A 20,056-nucleotide genomic window follows, 5' to 3' on the forward strand; every position below is an offset into this window, starting at 1 on the left:
GCCGCCTCCTCCATTTAAAAAGTGGTGATAGCAACTGCACTACCTCATGTCTTTCACAATACCTTGCATTCACTCATTCCCTTATTGGTTGTGACTGTAGTGTGGCTAGATCTCTAAATGCACTATCCACGTACCTGTTAGGTTTGTGGATACTCCAAATGAATACATATTATAGTGTACTTAACCACTGCTTGCAGTTGGATACACTCCGTACTCGCAGTTTATTGTCAATACTCCTGCAGGCTATCAGTGGGCCTTCTAAGTTCTCCAATCTCTGCTTCCACACTTTTTAAACTCACAAAGATTCAACTCCTACTCCTTTTAAATTCTCTGGACCTTTGTTCCTCCGGCACTTTTCCCACTTGATTTAAAATTACAGTAAGCATCTCTGGTTTAAAAGCAAGGATGGAAGCTCAGGATGATTCTCTATCCGTTGCAGTTCCCACCATTAATGCAAATCTCTGCAAATTGTTAAACTTCCCCCAGTAATGGACCTGGAAGTCCATTACTGTGCATCATTATGAGAGAAACTGCATCTTAATTTATTGACAAGCTAATATTTTCTTTGAGACCTTTTTTTTAAAAAAATATTTCCAATATGAATTCCAATAAAGTCTTAACTGCTTGTGTTCTACCCATCAATTGAGGATGTTCTCAGTGAAATTCAGTATTATCTGGTTCAGCCAATCAACAACTTCTCTTAAAAATGCCATGATAAAGTGTGGCTAATTCTATCCATGCGAAATTGTTGTTTGTTCTTATTTACATGAGCCTTTTATGATGCACTGAATACTTCTGTGCTGGTTGTGATTATGCATCCTGATGACACTATGTTGGTGTCATAATCCCTTATAGAATCCTGTGTTTGGCACTGTTCCTATATGTTCACATGACAGTTTTCAAAGAGGGCATGTAGTTAGATGCCTAACTCTTAAACATCTGAACAAACCTGCTTATTGGTTAGCTCACACGTGGACTTTGCTGCTGTGCGTTTTGTAGCAAATAATGGATGTGGCACATGGTTCTGTTCAAGAGAGTTTTACTAAATTATGGTTAATCCTCCATAGATCGGCATTTTTCCACTGTGTCTCTGCGATCACTTGTTCTATCAATGTGAAACTAGTAATATCATATACAGAACAGTGAGTGAAATGCACCTATTAAAGGTCATGGATAGTTTTTACCAGGAAATAAGATACGGGTTTTGTCTAATAGTGCTGTGGGCTAATAAGCTCACTGCCAGAAGGATGGAAACAGCTTTATTTCAGGGTGGTGCATGTCAGATTAATTTAGAAGATTAAGGCAGTAAATATTTCTGAAAAGGATAGACCTGTGGCTGAGATTTTAGTTAATGAGCAGTGTGGAGCTTTTCTGTTAAATGTAACTAGATTTTTGGAATAGAGATATGGGCAGCAAATGTTTTGTTAGGACCCAATAGCTATCTTTGACCTGATATACTTTCCAGCCTACTAAATGAGGAATCTGGGATTTTTATTGGATTCATAGAGATTCCGTTGGTTCAGTAAAAATTATACACAGGGCTATCAATTCCCTTAATCAGGACCAAATTATTTTAATGACTAAATAAATCAAGTTTTATTCTAGTTGAGATATTATATTCCTTTAGATTGTGTTTAATGATTCAGTTCTTTGTAATACTTTGAAATATATTCAACATTATATATATTGCAGTGAAACAATAATGGGCCTAGGGGATCATGAAATTGAGAATGTGCATTGGCCTAGTACGTCATGGGTTAAACCCTCCCAACCATTGTGTGCATCTACATGAAATGTTGCCTTAGAAAAGCAGCATCCATCATCAAAGGTCCTCACCTCCTTCCTCGCTGCTGCCATCAGGTAGAAGGTACAGGTGCTTCAAGACTCACACCACCAGGTTCAAGAAAAATTATTACCCCTCAACCATCAGGCTGTTGAACAAAAGGGGATAGCTACACTCATGTAAGGACTCTGTTATATTGATGGATGTTATATTGTTATTTCATGCTCATTATTTATTGCTATTTATTTATATCTGTGTTTGCACAGTTTGTTTAATTTATAGTTCCTGTTCTATAGATTTGCTAAGTATGCCTGCAGGAGAAGAATTTCAGGGTTGTATGTGGTGGTATGTATGTACTCTGATAATAAATTTTACTTTGAACTTTGAAGAATCTGACTGTGGTAGGGATAAGTTTATTATATCGAGCATATGTGAAGTACTGCTGACTTCCGATCATGTAATTTCCTTGCTAGTCAATATGTCTTAAAAATTGGTTTATTGATCATTTCAGAGGTTGTCTCTGGTGCATCTCACTCCCTTCCCACTCCCTTCCTCTTTTCCCAACCATGATTCCCCTCTCCCTGCCCCCTTCCCACTCTCAGTCCACAGTTGAGACTTGTATCAGAAACAGGTTATCATCAACATCATTCACATATGTTATTAAATTTGTCTTTTTGCGGCAGCAGTGCAGTATATAAAATTACTGCAGTACTGTGGAAAAATCTTATGCAACCTAGCTGTATATATGTGCTCAGGACTTCTGCACAGTTCTGTAAAGAAACAGGAAGATGGGACAGAGGAAGAGGTAGCTAAAGAACTGTACAGCAGAACATGCTGAGGTTTTTGTATCATTGGGAAGAGCAAGCAGAGAGAAAAGGGGAACATGATAGGGTGATAGGTTGGTTTAACTGCCCTGCAAGGAGACGTCTGAAATGGGTGGGTATGTTGGACTGCTGCTGATCAGGGAGAACGTTTCATCAGTACTCAGAAATGTTACTGATAATCCTGCCCCCACCCCTCCTTTTTTTTTGCTATATGGTTTTAGTAGTAAATCAGTAATGCACTGTTTTGGGAAACAATATGTATTGTATCTGTGATGAAGAAAAAATATAATTATTTTTATAAGTGTTCACATCTACAAAACATTGCTTCCTTAACCACGGAAGCAGGGCTCGCTTCTTTTCCAAGTATTTTACGATTTGGAAGAGGGGACCAAGTTTAACACATCCAAGTTTGCCGATTGACATCAAATTGAGTAGAAAAACAAATTGTTCAGACGTTGTGTAGAGTCTGCATTGATATATGGACAGCCTAAGTGAGTGGGCAAGGGTCTGGCAGATCGAGTACAATATTGGTAAATGTGAGTTTATCCACTTTGGAATGATAAAATTATCTAAATGGTGAGATATTACAGCATGCTGACATGCAGAGGGAAATGGGTGTGCTTGTGCATGAATTGCAAAAGGTTGGTTTGCAGGTGTAACAGGCTATTAAAGCAACTACAATGTTCAAAGTTCAAAGTAAATTTATTATCAAAGTACAAGTATGGCACAATGTACAACCCTGAGGTTCATTTTTTTGCAGGTGTACACAGTAAAGCCAAGAAGCACAATAGGTTCAATGAAAGGATGGATGTGCAAAAGATAACATACTGTGCAGATACAAAAGAAAAAAAAATAAAGAGGCAATAAATATTGAGAACATGAGATGAAGAGTCCTTGAAACTGAGCCCATTGGTTGTAGGAGCAGGTCAGTGATGGGGCAAGTGAAGTTATCCCCTCTGGTTCAAGAGTCTGATGGCTGAGGGATCATAACTGTTCCTGATCTGGTAGTGTGGGTCTTGAGGCACCTATACTTTCTTCCTGATGGCAGCAGTGAGGAGAGAGCACGTGCTGGATGACGGGGGTCCCTAATGATGGCTGCTCCTTTCCTGCAACAACACTGAGTGAAGAGGGCTTTACCTGTGATGGACTTGGCCATATCCACTACTTTTTGTAGGATTTTCTGCTCAAGCGCTTTGATGTCTCCATATGAGATGTGATGCAACCAATCAACGTGCCCTCTACCACACATTTGTACAAGTTTGTCAAAGTTATAGATGTCACGCTGAAACTTTGCAAACTTCTAAGGGAGTAGAGGAGCTGTCGTGCTTCCTTTGTAATGGCATTTACATGTTGGACCCAGGATGGATCTGCTGAAATAACAACGAGGAATTTAAAGTTGCTGAACCTCTGATCCTCCAAGGACTGGCTCATAGACCTCTGGTGTCCTCTTCCTGAAGTTAATAATCAGCTACTTAGTCTTGCTGACATTGAATTAAAGATTTTTGTTGTGGCACCATTCAGCCAGATTTTCAATCACCATCCTATATGCTGATTTATAACCTCCTTTGATTTGTCCAATGACATTAGTATTGTTAACAAACTTGAATGTGGTATTGAAGCTGTGCTTGGCCTCACCGTTATAATGTTGACTTTCACTGCTAGAGGGATTGTATTTAAAAGCAGAGAGGTTATGCCACAACTGTACAGGGTACTGGTGACAGTGCAGCTGAATGACTGCATTCAATTCTGGTCTCCTTCCTTGAGTCCTTGCTGAGGAGGTTCACCAGGTTGATTATGGAAATGAGGTAGATTGAGTTGGCTGGGACTGTACTCTCTGGAATTCAGAAGAACGAAGGAAGATTTCATAAAACATAAAATTATGAACTGGATAGATAAAGTTGTTTACAGTGGTAGGTGAGACTAGTACTGGGGGAGAGAGCCTCAAGACTCAGTGGAATAGATTGAAGACAGATGAATAGAAACTACTTTTCCCTGAGAGTAATGAATCTGTGGAATTCTTTGCCCAGGGAAGCAGTGTATATTTAAGTGTATCATTAAGTATATTTAAGATGCTGTTTGTTAGATTTTTGTGTAGTTTGGGAATTAAGGGTTCTGCGGAAAAAGCAAGTGGGCAGAGTCCACGGCCAGATCAGCCAAGACCTTATTGAATGGTGGAGCAGACTCAACGAGCCATATAGCCTACTGCTGCTCCTATTTCTTATGTTCTTCTGTGAAGGTGTCGGTTTGAGGCTTTCTGGGTAGAACTGAATAAGAAAGCAGCAAACACTTTCAGATTGTACTGCGGACTTCCCAATAGTGGGAATGAGAAGAAGAGATCTGCAGGCAGATCACAGAAGGTTAGAAATGCAATTAAATTGTATTGGTGGGGATTTTAACTTTCTAAATATTGACTGGGATTTCATTAGTCCGAGGGGTTTGATAGGATAGAATTGGTAAAAAGCATCCAAAAAGGTTTTTTGAAGCAGCATGTAAAGAGTCTTGCATGAAAAGGATAAAGTTGATCCTCGTGAAAACTGGGGAAAGACAGGATCTGGTGTAAGTTGATTGGAAGCAGAGTAGGTAAACCATGTCCCATGTAGAAGGCATTTTAAAGGCAAGATGCAAAGAGATCAGAGTCAACACGTCCTGAAAGGGGAAGTTTAGTGAATCTTAGTTAATAAAGGACGCTGGAGGTTTAAAGGAAGCATTCATCAGGTATGTTGGTATCAACCAAGGCCTTTTGAAGTTTATAGAGTCTAAAGGAGAAAGGTTAAGAATAAAATCAGTAGGGCAAAATGTGGCCATGAAATATTCTTGGCAAGTAGGAGATGAAGAAGATATATTAGAATTTTATATTAGAAGCAAGAGGGTGCCAAGAAAAGAGTCGGCCTTCCAAGGGGCTGAAGGGCTGACCTATATGTGGCATTATGAGCAAGGTCCTAAATAAATACTTTGCAGCAGTCTTCACTTGAAGAGCGAAGGGTGGGGTGCACTGTTACATTGCAGTATATGTCAAAGTGGTTGCTCTGTATATTCTTTCCATTTCAGGAAAGAGGAAGTGATAGAAGTATTGGTGCGTATTATTGTGGATAAGATCTCAGGTTCTGACGGGATCTTTCCTGGGATGCTACGGGAAGAAGGGAGAAGATAGCTGAAGCACTGACAGGATTTTTTATCTTCGTTAGCTAGAGATGAGATACCAGAAGACTGGACAATAGCTAATGCTGTCTCTCAATTCAAAGAGGGAGCAGCCTGGGAACTATAGGCCAATGAATCTTGAAAGTGGATAGAGAAATTTTTGGAGAAGAATCTGATGGACCCGATTAATGTATACTTGGGTAATCAGGGGCTGATTAGGAGGAGACATCTTGTAGCAGAGATCAGGTGGAGGTACTGAAGAAAATTAATGAAGTTAGAGTGGCAGATCTGGTTTACGTGGACTTCAATAAGGTCCCGAACAGTGGGCTGGTCCAGAAGATTAAGGCAAAAGGGATCTGAGGCATGATAATAGTAATGGGAGGCAGAAGGTAGAGAGGATGGATATTTTTCTGTCTCAAACTGTATAAATAACTGATGTAACACAGATATATACTGTGTGTTTTTTAAATATAATACAGTGTATATGTGAGGTGGATAAGAATGTGGATGGTTTGATTAACAAGTATACAGACTACTCAGAAGTTGTGGATAGGGAAGGAGGTTGAATAGGGATACAGAGGGGCATAGATCAGCTGGAAGGTTGAGTGGAGTAGTGACAATTGGAATTTGTCAGTCCTGACAAGGGTGAGGTTTCCCTCCTCTTGATTTTAGAAAGTCAGATTCTGATAGGATACATAAATGGTGAAGTACAAAGGGACATTGGTTTGCAAGTCCAAAGCTTGCTGAAAATGGCGACACAGAGAAGGATGGAGAAGTGGTCTTTTGTATGCTTGCTTTCATAGGCTGAGACTGTGATAATAAGAATTGGAAGCTTGTGTTGCAGCTGTATAAAACAGTGGTTAGACCATATTTGTAATATTGTGTACAGTGTGCTCCTCACTTTGCGGGATGGCTGTGGTAGCCTTGATGTTATCATTTCAGAGGACCTGTCCTGGGCCCAGCACGTAATAGTAATTCAAAGAAAGCCCAGCAGCACCTCTTCTTCCTTAGAAGTTTGCAAAGATGTCATGCTGAATTTAATACTTTGACTTTGAGATGTGTGATGGAGAGTATATTGATTGGCTGCATCACAGCCTGGCATGGAAACACCAATGCCCTTGAATGGAAAATCCTACAAAAAGTGATGGATGTGGCTCAGCTCATCACTAGAAAAGCTCTCCACTCCATTGAGCACAGCTACTTGGACTGCTGTCGCAGGAAATCAGCATCCATCATCAGGGACCCCCGCCACCCAAGGCATGCTTTCTTCTTGCTGCTGCCATCAGGAAGAAATTACAGGAGCCTCAGGACTCAGACTAGCAGGTTCAGGAACAGTTGTTACCTTGTAGCAATCAGGTTCTTGAACCAGAGGGGATAATTTCATTCAACTTCCTTTGCCCCAATACCGAACTGTTCCCACAACCTATGGACTTATTTTCAAGCATTCTTCATTGTATTTGGACCACTGGCCAATCCGGACATCAGAAGTTTTGAGAGGAGAGGGCTTCAATAAGGTGGACTGTCTCTTCTTTATATCTGCTCAGCTAGTGCAGTAGAGATGCCAGGAAGGATAATTGAATGTTTTTGCAGGATGCAGGGAGAAGTTCGGTGTCCCTGATGACTACAACTGCCAGAAGTGCATCTAGCTGCAGCTTCTAACAAACTGCGTTAAGGAGTTGGAGCTGAAAGTGGATGAACCCTGGATCATTTGCGAGGTTGATGGGGTGATAGATAGGACGTATAGAGAGGTAGTTAACACCTCTCTAATGCAAGACACAGGAAACTGGGTGACAGTCAGGAAGGGGAAAGGGGTTAAGGAACCAGTGCAGAGTACCCTTGTGGCCATCCCCCTGAGCAACAGGTACATTGATTGGATGCTGTAGCGGGGGGATGACTTAATGGAGGAAAGTCACATTGGTTGGGCCTGTGGCACTGTCTGCCTTTGTGACTCGGAAGGGGAGGGAAGAGGGATTCGTTAGTTAGTGGAATGGACAGGAGGTTCTGAGGACGAGAAAGAGATTCCCAGATGTTACGTTGCCTCCTGGAAGCTGGGGTCCAGGATATCTCGGATTGAGTCCTCGGCATTCTTAAGTGGGATGGTGAACAGCTGGAAGTCATGGTCCACATGGGTACCAACAACATTGGTAGGATGAATGACAAGGTTCTGCACAGGGAGTTCAGTGTTAAGTTAAAGGGCAGGGTTGTGATTTCGATTGCCACTCTTGCCAGGTGCTAGTGAGTTTCTGAACTAGGAAGATTATCCAGTTCAATACATGTCAAAGAATTGGTGTAGGAGGGAGGGCATAACATTTTTGGATCATTGGGCTCTCTTCCAGGGAAGGTGGGACCTATACAGAAGGGAGAGTTTTCACTTGAACTGGAGGGGGACTAATATCCTAGGGGGAAAGTTTGTTAATGCTCACCATGGGGTTTAAACTAGAATTACAGGGGGATGGGAACCAGAATGCCAGAACAGTTAGTGGAGAGGTTGTGGAGGCAGATGTTGGTAAGAACTCAAAGTCAGGTATCAAAGAGTTGAGTTTGATGTTACTGGTATCCTGAGCTGTGTGTATTTCAATGCAAGAAGTATCATAGGAAAGGCAGATAATGTTAAAGATGAGGTAGCTAGTTTACAAATAGAGGCAATATGTAGTGAGGCGAGGCTGTTGATAGGGAAAAAATTGCAGTCAACAGGATGAGTTGCAATGTAAAAGATGGACAAAATCAAAAAGGGTGAACACAGGACTGAAGGTGTTGCATTTGAATGCAAACAGTATACAGAATAAGGTCGATGAACTTGCAGCACAGTTACAGATTGGTAGGTATGATGTAAACATCACTGAATCGTGGCTGAAAGAAGATTATAGCTGGGAGCTTAATGTCCAAGGAGATGCACACTGTATTGAAAACACAGGCAGAAGGGCAGACGGGGTGGCGTTTCTCTGTTGGTAAAAAATGAAATCAAAATTATTAGAGGTGACATAGGGTCGGAAGGTGTTGAATCATTGTGGGTAGAGCTAAGGAACTGCAACAGTAAAAAGACCTTGATAGGAGTTGTATGGAGCCCCCCCCCCCCAAACAGTAGTAAGGATGTGGCCTACAAATTACAATAGTCATGGGGGATTTCGATATGCAAGTGGATTGGGAAAATCAGGTTGGTGCTGGATTCCAGGATGGGGAATTTCTAGAGTCCCTACGAGATGGCTTTTTAGAGCAGCTCATGGTTGAGCTCACTAGGGGATCAGGTATTCTGGATTGGGTGTTGTGCAATGATTGATTAGGGATCTTAAGGTAGAAGAACCCTTAGGGGCAAGTGGTCATGATATGATCAAATTCACCCTGAAATTTGAGAAGAAGCTGTAGACAGATGTATCAGTATTAAGGTGGAGTAAAGGGAATTACAGAGTCATGAGAGAGGAATTGGCCAGAATTGATACGAAAAAAACATTGACAAGGATGACGGCAGAGCAATAATGGCTGGAATTTCTGGAAGCAATTTGGAAGGCACAGGATGTGTACATCCCAAAGAGGAAGAAGTATTCTAAAGGAAAGATGACACAACTGTGGCTAACAGGAGAAGTCAAAGCTACCTTAAAACCAAAGAGAGGGCATATAATAGAGCAAAAATTAGTGGAAAGTTAGAGGATTGAGAAGCTTTTAAAAACCAACAGAAGGCAACTTAAAAAGTCCTTAAGAAGAAAAAGATGGAATGCAAAAGTAAGCTAGCCAATAATATTAAAGAGGATACCAAAAGTTTCTTCAGATACATAAGGTGTAAAAGAGGCGAGAGTGGATATTGGACCACTGGAAAGTGATGTTGGAGGGGTTAGTAATGGGGGATAAGGAAATGGCGGACAAAATATTTTGCATCAGTCTTCACTGTGGAGGACACTAGCAGTATGGTGGAAGTTCCAGGTGTCAGGGATCATGAAGTATGTGAAGTTACCATAACTAGAGAGAAGGCTTTTGGGAAACTGAAAGGCCTGAAGGTAGGTAAGTCACCTGGATCAGATGGTGTACACCCCATGGTTCTGAAAGAGGTGGCTAAAGAGATTGTGGCAGCAACAGTAATGATCTTTCAAGAATCACCGGATTCTGGAATGGTTCCAGAAGACTGGAAAATTGCAAATGTCACTCCACTCTTCAAGAAGGGAGAGAGGTAGAAGAAAGGAAACTATAGGCCAGTTAGTCTGACCTCAGTGGTTGTGAAGATGTTGGATTATTAAGGAGGAGGTTTCAGGATACTTGGAGGCACATGATAAAATAGGCTGTAGTCAACATGGGAAAATCTTGCCTGACAGATCTGTTGGAATTCTTAGAAGAAATAACAAGCAAGATAGACAAAGGAAAATTGGTTGATGTTGTCTACTTGGATTTTCAGAAGGCCTTTGACAAGGTGCCACGCATGAGGCTGTTTAAGAAGCTATGAGCCCATTGTATTACAGGAAGGATCCTGGCATGAATAAGACAGTGGTTGATTGGCATGACGCAGAGAGTGGGAATTACGGGAGCCTCTTCTGGTTGGCTGCTCGTGACTAGTGGTGTTCCGCAGGGGTCCGTGTTAGGACCAATTCTTTTTACATGATATGTCAATAATTTGGATGATGGAATTGATGGCTTTTTTCAAAGTTTTCAAACAATATGAAGGTCGGTGGAGGGACAGGAGGTTTTGAGGAAGTAGGCTACAGTAGGACTTAGAGAGATATGGAGAATGGGCAAAGAAATGGCAGGTGGAATACAGTGTGGGAAGTGTATGCTCATGCCCTTTGGTAGAAGAAATGAAAGGGTTAACGATTTTCTAAATGGATAGAAAATACGAAAAACTGAGGTGCAAAGGAACTTGGAGGTCCTTGTGCAGGATTCCCTGAAGATTAATTTACAGGTTGAGTCAGTGGTGACGACAGCAATTACAATGTTAGCATTCATTTCAAGAGGACTAGAGTATAAAAGCAATGATGTAATGTTCTATTAAGTACTAGTGAGGGCTCACAGAGTATTGTGAGCAGGTTTAGGCCCCTTATCTTAGGATGTGCTGAAGCTAGAGGGAGTTCAAAGGAGGTTCACGAAAATGATCCCAGGATTGAATAGCTTGTCCTATGAAGATGATGGTTTTGATGGCTCTTCGTCTGTATTCACTGGAATTCAAAAGAATGAGGGTGACCTCACTGAAACCTATCGAATGGTGAAAGGCCTTGATAGGATGGATGTGGAGAGGATGTTTCCTATGCTGGAAGAGTCCAAGACCAGAGGGGACAGCCACAGAAAAGAGGGGAGTCCTTTTAGAATGGAGATTGAGGAGGAATTTCTTTAACCAGAGAGTGTTGAATCTGTAGAATTCGTTGCTACAGGCAGCAGTGGAGGCCAAGTTTTTATGTGTATTTAAGTCAGAGGTTGATAGATTCTTGATTGGTGAGGGCATGAGGGGATATGGAAAGAAGGCAGGAGATTGTGGCTGAGAGGGAAAATGGATCAGCCATGAAGAAATGGCGGAGCAGGCTCCATGGGCCAAATGGCCTAATTCTGCTCCTATATCTTATGATCTTATGGTATGTTCTTGAGATGTATATATTCCCTTTTTTACTTGCACTGTTTGTTGTCTTTTGCACATTGATTGCTTGTCCGCCATGTTGGGTGCAGTCTTTCATTTGATTCTATTATGGTTCTTGGATTTACTGAATATGTCCACAAGAAAACGTATCTGAGGATTGTATATGGTGACTTATATGTACTTTGATAATAAATTTACTTGAATTTTGAATGCACAAGGTATTTGCAGGAAGTTGCCTAGAATGGAGGGCTGCAATTATCAGGGAAGGTCGAATAAACAGTGGGTTTTACTCCTGAGGGGTAACTTCATCGAATTTATGAAATTGAAGGGGCACAGGTAGAATAGGTAGACTTTATTTCCAGTGCAAGGAGTCAAGATTTTGAGGGCACAGGTTTAAGGTGTAAGGGGAGAAATTTGAAGGGGTTCTGAGGGGTAAAATATTCAAACAGGGTGATGATTATCTGGAATATGCTGCTAGAGAAGGTGGTAGAATCAGTTGATTGGTGTGGGCAAGGTGTATTGTGGATCCATCCTTGAAAGCATTCCATTCAGTCAGATTAGGACAACTTGCATACCTAGATCTCTGAAAGGCAGCCAGTGCAATGGAACATCAATTCATCAGAATAAATAATGACTCAGATATGCTTCAGTTTGTATAGATGCATTTTTAGTTTGGATAAGGAGTACAGCATAAAATGCCTGCCGTTGTTGAGGAACTAATGTCACGGTGAAGGTTTCAATGTACCTTTATATTGTAAATTGTATTGTTAATTTCGTGTATTTCTGGGCACACAGTTCCTTAATTTAAAAAGATAGGAAGTAAGTTTTGAATGAGGGTCATTAGTCCAATGAAGTAAACCAATTCCTTTCCCTTGAACAATCATTTTCTATTTTGTTTACCTTTTCAGAGGCTAGTCTTTCTGTACCTTTAACCAAAAGTTCGAACTGGTGACCTTTCCAGAGCTCACTGGCAAGGCTAATTTTAGTCCATTTGCCAAAAGGTTAATCTGGTGGGCAAGGACTGATTCAATTCTTAGCCTCAACTCAGATCTTTTCCCATGTGTTGTGAAAATCCATCATAGCAGAAATTACCAAGTGCTGCTGCTCCAGCTATTTCATGACTTCTCGCTGCATCAGTGAGTAAGTAACACTCAAACAAGTGAACCAAGGAAGGATGGTGGGCATTCTGAAGGGTTAAATGAGTTAATGAACTGAACAGAAAAAATATGATGCCTAATCAGTTTATAGCTGGAGTACAGTATAGTTTCAGTGCTCAAACATGCTTCAGTGGCATCAGCAACATTTAGTTCTGAGCAGTGTCTAACACGTTAATAATTGTTTTGGAAGGACGCATTTATAGTCAGTAACCATGTTGTCATTTGAACAAGTCTATTTCTTTACGGCTCAACAGCCAGAGGCTGGAATTTGATTTGATCACGTATTTATGCTTGATTTCTGAATAGCATGTTAAAGCGATTATTTTGTGTACTTACAGCACATCAGATTTGGCAAAATGGGCAGTAGGTTATTAAATATACTGCTTCAGTTTTTGTCATTGTGCAAGAAATTAATATTTGCAAGCAAGATAGAATATGCTGATATATTTCAATTTAAACAATTGCAGAAAAACGATCGTTGGACTTAAATTCTGATGCTGTAATGTCATTATTTTAGTTTTTTGTTCTATATCCAAGTTGGAGTTTTACATCAATTTTATTTTTAGTAGGTATTTATCTAAAATGTAAATTTCTGAAAACATTAGTTTACAACCAAGACACTAGGAGTAAAACACATTTTGTAACAACCATATTTTTGTTGGGCTGTGGAGTAGAGCTTTATGACTATATTCTGTTTTCAGTTTACTGATCATTTGATTGGTTAAAACTGAAAAGATAATGATTTGCTGGTGTTGACTATACTATATAAAGGATTGTTGATAAATTTGACCTTGATGTAGATGATAATTACATTTCAGTTCTGATGTAAGTACCAAAAAATGTGCTGGTTAATGCTGTTATTCACTTTATAATTGATGTCTGATGTGGTCTAAGGATGCATACGATACTCATCATCAGAGTGCTCTCAAGATTTTATTAGGCTTTGTTCAAAACATTATTTTCTGAATAATTTGGTAGTTCTTAAGCATTTGAACATCTAAAGCTAGGATTTGAGTGTTATACCGAAGACTTAAATTTGTTTTTTTTTAAGGATCCCTTTTTGTCCTTGCACATCTTGCAGGCTCTGTTGGTCAAAGTAATGTTTGAAAGGATAGGTAATCCATTTACAGACTGCCACCATGTGGCATGAAACATCAGTCAGAGAAATAATGTGCTCTTTGCTCCAATTTGGCTAAATGGTAAGGTATAAATAAGTAGAAGGAATGGGAATGACACATGCTTCTGATACAAAATTAATCGTATGAGATGATTAGACATATTTGCAATGCAATGTTCTGATATTGCATATTGCATTTGTATTATCCAACACTGTCACAGCTTAAATAAAATCGGATCCTTGGAGCAGCATGCTCCCTATCTTCAGCCAATAAGTATGAAAAAATGGCTGTATTGTTTGGAATAGTGATTGCTAAGAAGTTAATCCTGCAAATGTGGGAAATGGACTCTGTGCCTACGTACACTCTGTGGCTGAGAGAACTGGCAAATACTTTACATTTGAAGAGACTGAGACTATGTAATGAGGACAGAGGGGACATCTTTGAAAGGATATGGGGCCCTGTATTGGACTTTCTTATGGGGTGAGGACTGAAGTTTTTTGGTGTGGTGCACCTCTGCTGTGTATGTTTACTTTTGCCTTTATAGTTTTCTCCCTTTTGCTGCTCAATATTTAATTTGATTTTGTTAAGGTCGTGGTTTTTGTGGATGTGCTGTATTTTTTTTTGTTTGAAATAAACAAAAATAAAAAAAATACTTTAAAAAATCAGAATTTACTGGACATTCTCACAGATCATGCACTGACTTTGGAAAGAGAAGCAGGTTCACATTTCATAGTAGTTTAACTGTGATCATCGCAGATAGGTCCTTTCTACATTTAGAGACACCAAACACAGATTGGGTCACTGCTTGAACATTCTGCTGGGGTGTTGTCTGCCATTACATTCTCCATCATGTTCTCATCCATCTGCCTGTTATGATAGGGCCCAGTGTAAGCTGAACAACTGCATGTTTCAGACTTCCAGACTTAACGTCGAACTCTACAGCTTTACACACCCTGTATCAGAGCAGCCGAGATCATCCGTCTTTGACATGGGCTCAGCCTCATCATTCACAATGCACCCCTGCATTTCAAACTCCTACATTCCCTGCTTTGTATTCTTAATCTAATTGCCCTCATTTCATAATATTTATGAACAAAGGATCATATTCTCCTTCCATAATTGTCCACATTGACATATCAAATGGATTGCCTGCTCTACAGTTTACTCCCAAGGCAGCACCAGCTTTGCCCTATCACACACATTCACTGTGTTCTATCCACTCTTCCCCCATCCAAAACCTTGATGTTAATTTGTTTTCCTTTTCTGCTATTTGGACAAAGAGAATTTTTAATTAAAAAAAATATATATACATTTTTAAATAATTTAAGAGTATTTCAACATTTTTTATATTTATTTTTAAACTATTGAGAAGACCTTTAACTATCAATTCCATCAGATGAAAGCTCATCAACCTTAAGCACTGGCTTTATATTTCTATCTACAGATGTTAAGTATTTTTACCATTTGCAGTTTAATTCTAAAGAGCATCTGAGTGAACTGGGGTATGGGAGATGCAGGACCATGAGGCATCTCAATGAGTATAAGCTTATATTTGTTGGATAACTCTGCTTTGTGGGACTACTGCATGAGTGAGACTGGGATCTAATTCCATCCCACATACTAAAGTTACTGAACTAAGTGTGGCCCTGGGGTTTGTATGAGGTGCAATTTTGATTGAGCACAAGATGGCTTGTGGTATGTTGGTGGCTAATCTAAAGAATTTCGGTTCAAGACAATTATAAAATGTGAAAAATTCTTAGACTTTAACAGGAGGTTTTCCCCACTTATGGACTCCTAAAGAAATTAGCCAAAGGTTGAACTTTACATCCCAGAGGTGTATGACTGTTCAGTCAACATTCAACATAGAGATTAATAGATTTCTAGATATTAAAGGAATAAAGGGATCTTAGGAAAAGGGCAGGGAGATGGTATTGGAGATAGATCGATCATGACCTTGTTAAATGGTGGAGCATAATCAGTGCAGAATGGCGTACTCTTGCTTCTATTATCTAAGAAGGCTTCAAAGAGTATAGTTAAATCAACTGTTAACTTAATTCTTTCTTCCCTTAGCAAGCCCTGGACTGTGTCATTACTTCAATTTACAATTCCTCATATTTTGCAAGTATGTGTGCAAAGTGTTTTTAATATTTCAGCCGCACTTCCTGCCACTGAAGTACATCTCCATTGTCGATGTTGACATTGGGGATAGGATGACAGCTTTCCGGAAAGCCCCCATTCAGTCTACGGGGGCATCCCGGTGACTTTAATTGTCCATCCCACTCGCACTCTGACTTATCCTCCTTTGGTCTACTGAGGTCCAAAGAAATGTACTATCAACTTGAGGAGTTAACAAGTTATCTTTCAGCTAGACATGTTACACCCTTTGTGTTGACTTAACAAATTCATTAAAATGGCCATTCTTGCTTTTCATCTCACATTTCCAGCTTTCAGCTTTCTTCATCTCCTGAAGGTAAATTTGGATTTCATTTGTCATCTCCTGTTTACAACTCCCCAGATATACATTACGTTATTCACCTGACCACTGCGCTCATTCAGCCAAAGACTCTCTATTTATGTCATTCAATCTTGCCTGATCATCGGCGTATTGCGGATCTTCCATTTTGTCCCCATTTCCTCACCCCCATCCTTTCTACACAGTTTACAACTTTTCACATTTCTGAGAAAAGGTCATCATTCTGAAACATTACCTCTTCTTCCTCTACCTCCACAGCTGAATATTTTATTGCTTCTGCCTTTCTTTTTACCGCTGAAGGAAAGTCCTTCTGTTACATGTTATTTTCTCATGTACAAATAGCCTTTTAAATTTCCTTTTCCTATTCTCGTTTGTACTTTCTGCTTTCAGCTAGGATCCCTATCATGTTGGAAGCCTGACATTTGTGCTCCTTTCTCTTGTATTTTAATTTAATCTTTTTATCACAATTTTGGATTCCTTTCCATTCACCTGTTGGGAGTATTTCTAATTTTAACCATAGAACCGTTCAACATGAAGGTTTCCCTTTGCCTAATTACAGTTTCACTTTCCAATTTTTAATTCCAGTCCATTTGGTCAGATTCCCTTTCATCACATTGGAATTGCACATTTTCACTTTTTTTTTCTTGTTCTCCTCAACCACTCTAAACCTAATGAAATTATTTCTTAGGTGCTCCCCAATTAAAACTGCACTGCTTTTTCTAGTACTAGATTGGCATAGTTTCCTTCTTGTTGGACCAAAAGTTTCAAATCAAGAACAATCTCTTGTGCACCTCAGGAATTCCGTGCACAATGTTATTTTAATCTACTTCCAGAAAAGCTTTCCTTTAATCACTTAAGCATAAGATTCCTGTATCTTTTTGAATTTTGCTTGAAAATTTCTTTCTGACTTTTTCCCCACTATTCGGCACTGTACACCCTTCATAGTTCTTTAAATCTTAATAAGTAGGTTTATATGTTGACCTGGAAAATCTCATTCATTTCCTCAGTTTCTAGAGAGTTGCCACTTGAAATTCTTTATTAGCTTTCTCTTTCCTTTTTCATGAAAATGGCGCCTAGAAATATAACTTGCAGCTATTTTGTGTGATAGTCTGATTTCCTTTATTCCTATTTATATCATAATTCAACTGTACAGACCCCTCTGTATCCACTTGAATTTGAAGCTCTAGGCTGGTGCATTATTTCTCCAGCCACATGTTTTACTGTTTCTATGTTGCTTCACACACAGCACTCCATGAATTCCAGAGATATCCATCTTTGAGGATCTGCTCCTCAGTTCTCAACAATCTCTACAAACTTAGCAGATTTGAACATGTCCTGTTTTTTTTTAAATCAGTGGTTCTAGTATGCACTGGAGTTTCTGTTTTCTTCTGTGGAATATTCTTTAATTATCTGTAATATGGTTTATTCATGTGTGTGTTTATATAAAGGCACTGATAATATGGGGTGGTCTGGCATTTAATTCATTATGAGTTGTGTGGAGGCAGTATAGGACAATTAACATTACATTATGCTGAAGTACAAGAGGTATAAAGTTGTATCTGTTTTTTCTCTTCTGGTCTATAAGCAGAAAAGAGGGCCAGGATTTAAGTATGCCTCCAACCTCCCAGGTTCACTGCTAAAAGAGCAAAGGCAGAACAAAGAGCACAAGGACAACATGGAAACAGTCAAGAAAAAGGGTGAGCGAGAGGAAAATTCCAAGCGGAAATCCGAAGAACATTCCAAGAAACAATCCGATGACTCTGTTCCCAGGAGGAAGTCTGAGGATGGGCTTGTGATACGGAAGCGACGAATTGCAGATAGATCATCAGACTCAATTGTCAGAAAAAAGGTGCAACGTAAAAATTTGACAAATTTGTCTGAAGTTTTTAATATTCCATTATCACATAGCACACATTTAAATCCAGTAAAATTAATTCTGTGATTTTTTTAATATATTGAAAAATAGTAATCAAACAACATTTTCAAAAAGCTTAAATTTTCCAATGAACAGTGCAATGATTTATTTTTCAATAGAATGCAAAGCTGCTATTTATGTGCTATAACATGTAACCATTCTTTAAAAATATCTATTCTGCTTTGTATGGTTTAATTTTAAAAATAACATTAGCAATAAGGTTCCAATTTTTAATTGCTGGTTTACTAAATATTCAGTGGACTCTATAATTATGAATTTAGCAACAGCTGTTATTAAGTAGTCACTGCAGAATAATCGCATCACATCACTGAACAGGTGCTGTCTGCATTAACAGGGTAGCAGGGCAACGTTTCACTCCTGATTTGTATCAAGAGTGAAATGTGGAAATCTGAAATAAACAATGGGTATTTTTTTGAAAAGTTTATTACATATTTGTCAATATTTCTTGAAGCTGACTTTGTGTTCTTTTCTGGCAGTTTAAGATTGGAAGGGAAGAAAAGCTGTTAAGGAGAAAGGTATTTGTGGTTATTCATATTTTAAAACATTTGACCACTGTACAAACGTTTGTTTTCTTAAGTCTGATTTTTTTTCTCTCTCTCTCTCTCTCTCTAAATTACCAGTTCACTCAGAAACATTAAATTTGGATGTCATAGCATTGCTCTGTTCTGGCTGGAGCTTAGAGTAGATTAATGTTCATTATGATGGATTGGAATCTCTCGTCCATTCCACCAAATCCAGTAAAGGCATTTGCTGCTGTTAGAAGATAGCCGTGATTATGTCTTGTTATGAGGAATTAATCCGGTGGATAAATCAGCTCATGCTTGTAGAGTTCAAATTTCCTCATTGTGAAGTATAACTAATCGATTTTTTTTTCTTATGATTTTAATCCCCTTCGATAGACAGTTTTATCCCTTAGCAATGGGGAATTTTGGATATGTTAAGACAAGAGAAGGTGGCTTATTTCTCCTTAAGTAGGAAAGCTTAATGGAAGATTTGGTGGAGTCACTCAAAATTATGTACAATTTTGAAATTCTAGATGGGCAGAATAGTTGGTAAATCAGGGACGCAAATTTGAGATAATTAGCCATGATAGCCCAGAAGGTGGGAATGAACAGAATGCGCTGTCTGAGAAAGTGGTGAAATTGGATTCAACACAAACTTTTTAAGGGAGATAGATATGAACAAAGAAAGAAACTGCAGGGTTATGAGGAAACACAGCAAATTAAATTAAATAGGTATTTCTTTCAAAGCACTGTCATTAGCATGATGGAGCAAACAGCCTGTATATGTGATGCAAGATCTAATAACCCATTCTAGCTTCAATACTACACTAAATACACTTGAGCACAGTGATTAGATTCAGACACAAATGTGACCTCTAATGACATTGCACAGCCAAAATACATTGCGCTTATCATAACTGTATTCTACTGGTTTGATTTTATTTCTTTCCTTACGTTTTGAGGTCCAAAATCAGCTGTAGAACTTTCATCCCCTTCCCTACTGTACCAAGGTCAGTTAACTCTGATCAGAGGGATGAAACAGCGTGCTTTCTAATGCTCCGTTGCCAGACAATGCTACGAGGCAGTGTGTTACAAAAAGACAATGAGCACAAGTTATCTGCTGTTCTGAAGGAATTCAATAGGTACCTGTCGATTGTCACTTTATTAAAAAGTCTTTGTAAATGGAATTGGGGTAAAAGGTAGGGGCAAGATTTCACTTTGGAGCTGTGATTTAGAACAGGCATCAACACCTTTCATAAGTTTGACATATCAGTCCTCAGAATACAAGACTTGGAACATCAGCTGCTATTCTAGAATTTCATGTTTTGCACAATCACTTCACTTCAAGATTAATTTTGATTTCATTACATTTACCACGTTAAGTTATGATGTCGTATCGGTAATTTCAAGATGGTTTTCATCATCCAGAATCTCTACCTGGTGTCTGTTATGGAACCTTGCTAAGTTATTGGCAGAGGATATAATGTCAGGCTTGATGAAAAAGAGCTTCTGTAGTCACAACTCTAAATAATCCTGCTGAACGGTCTTGGCCTGAAGTCAACTGTACTCTTTTCCA

At 39.2% G+C, this 20,056-nt stretch overlaps 1 protein-coding gene across 6 annotated transcripts in view; it reads left to right on the plus strand.

Annotated features, from left to right (window-relative positions):
* Window positions 1-20,056, plus strand: part of kdm2bb (lysine (K)-specific demethylase 2Bb) — a 254,278-nt gene that overhangs the window by 208,750 nt on the left and 25,472 nt on the right. For 4 of the 6 annotated variants that reach the window (XM_063034449.1, XM_063034451.1, XM_063034450.1 and 1 more), the window contains exons 16-17: window positions 17,618-17,890; window positions 18,454-18,492. In XM_063034449.1, coding sequence (XP_062890519.1) covers window positions 17,618-17,890; window positions 18,454-18,492 — 312 coding nt within the window. The remainder of the gene's footprint in view (window positions 1-17,617; window positions 17,891-18,453; window positions 18,493-20,056) is intronic. The other 2 variants (XM_063034447.1, XM_063034448.1) reach the window with 2 other exon arrangements.

This window comes from Mobula hypostoma, chromosome 27 (genome assembly GCF_963921235.1).
Source record: "Mobula hypostoma chromosome 27, sMobHyp1.1, whole genome shotgun sequence".
NCBI lineage: Eukaryota > Metazoa > Chordata > Chondrichthyes > Myliobatiformes > Myliobatidae > Mobula > Mobula hypostoma.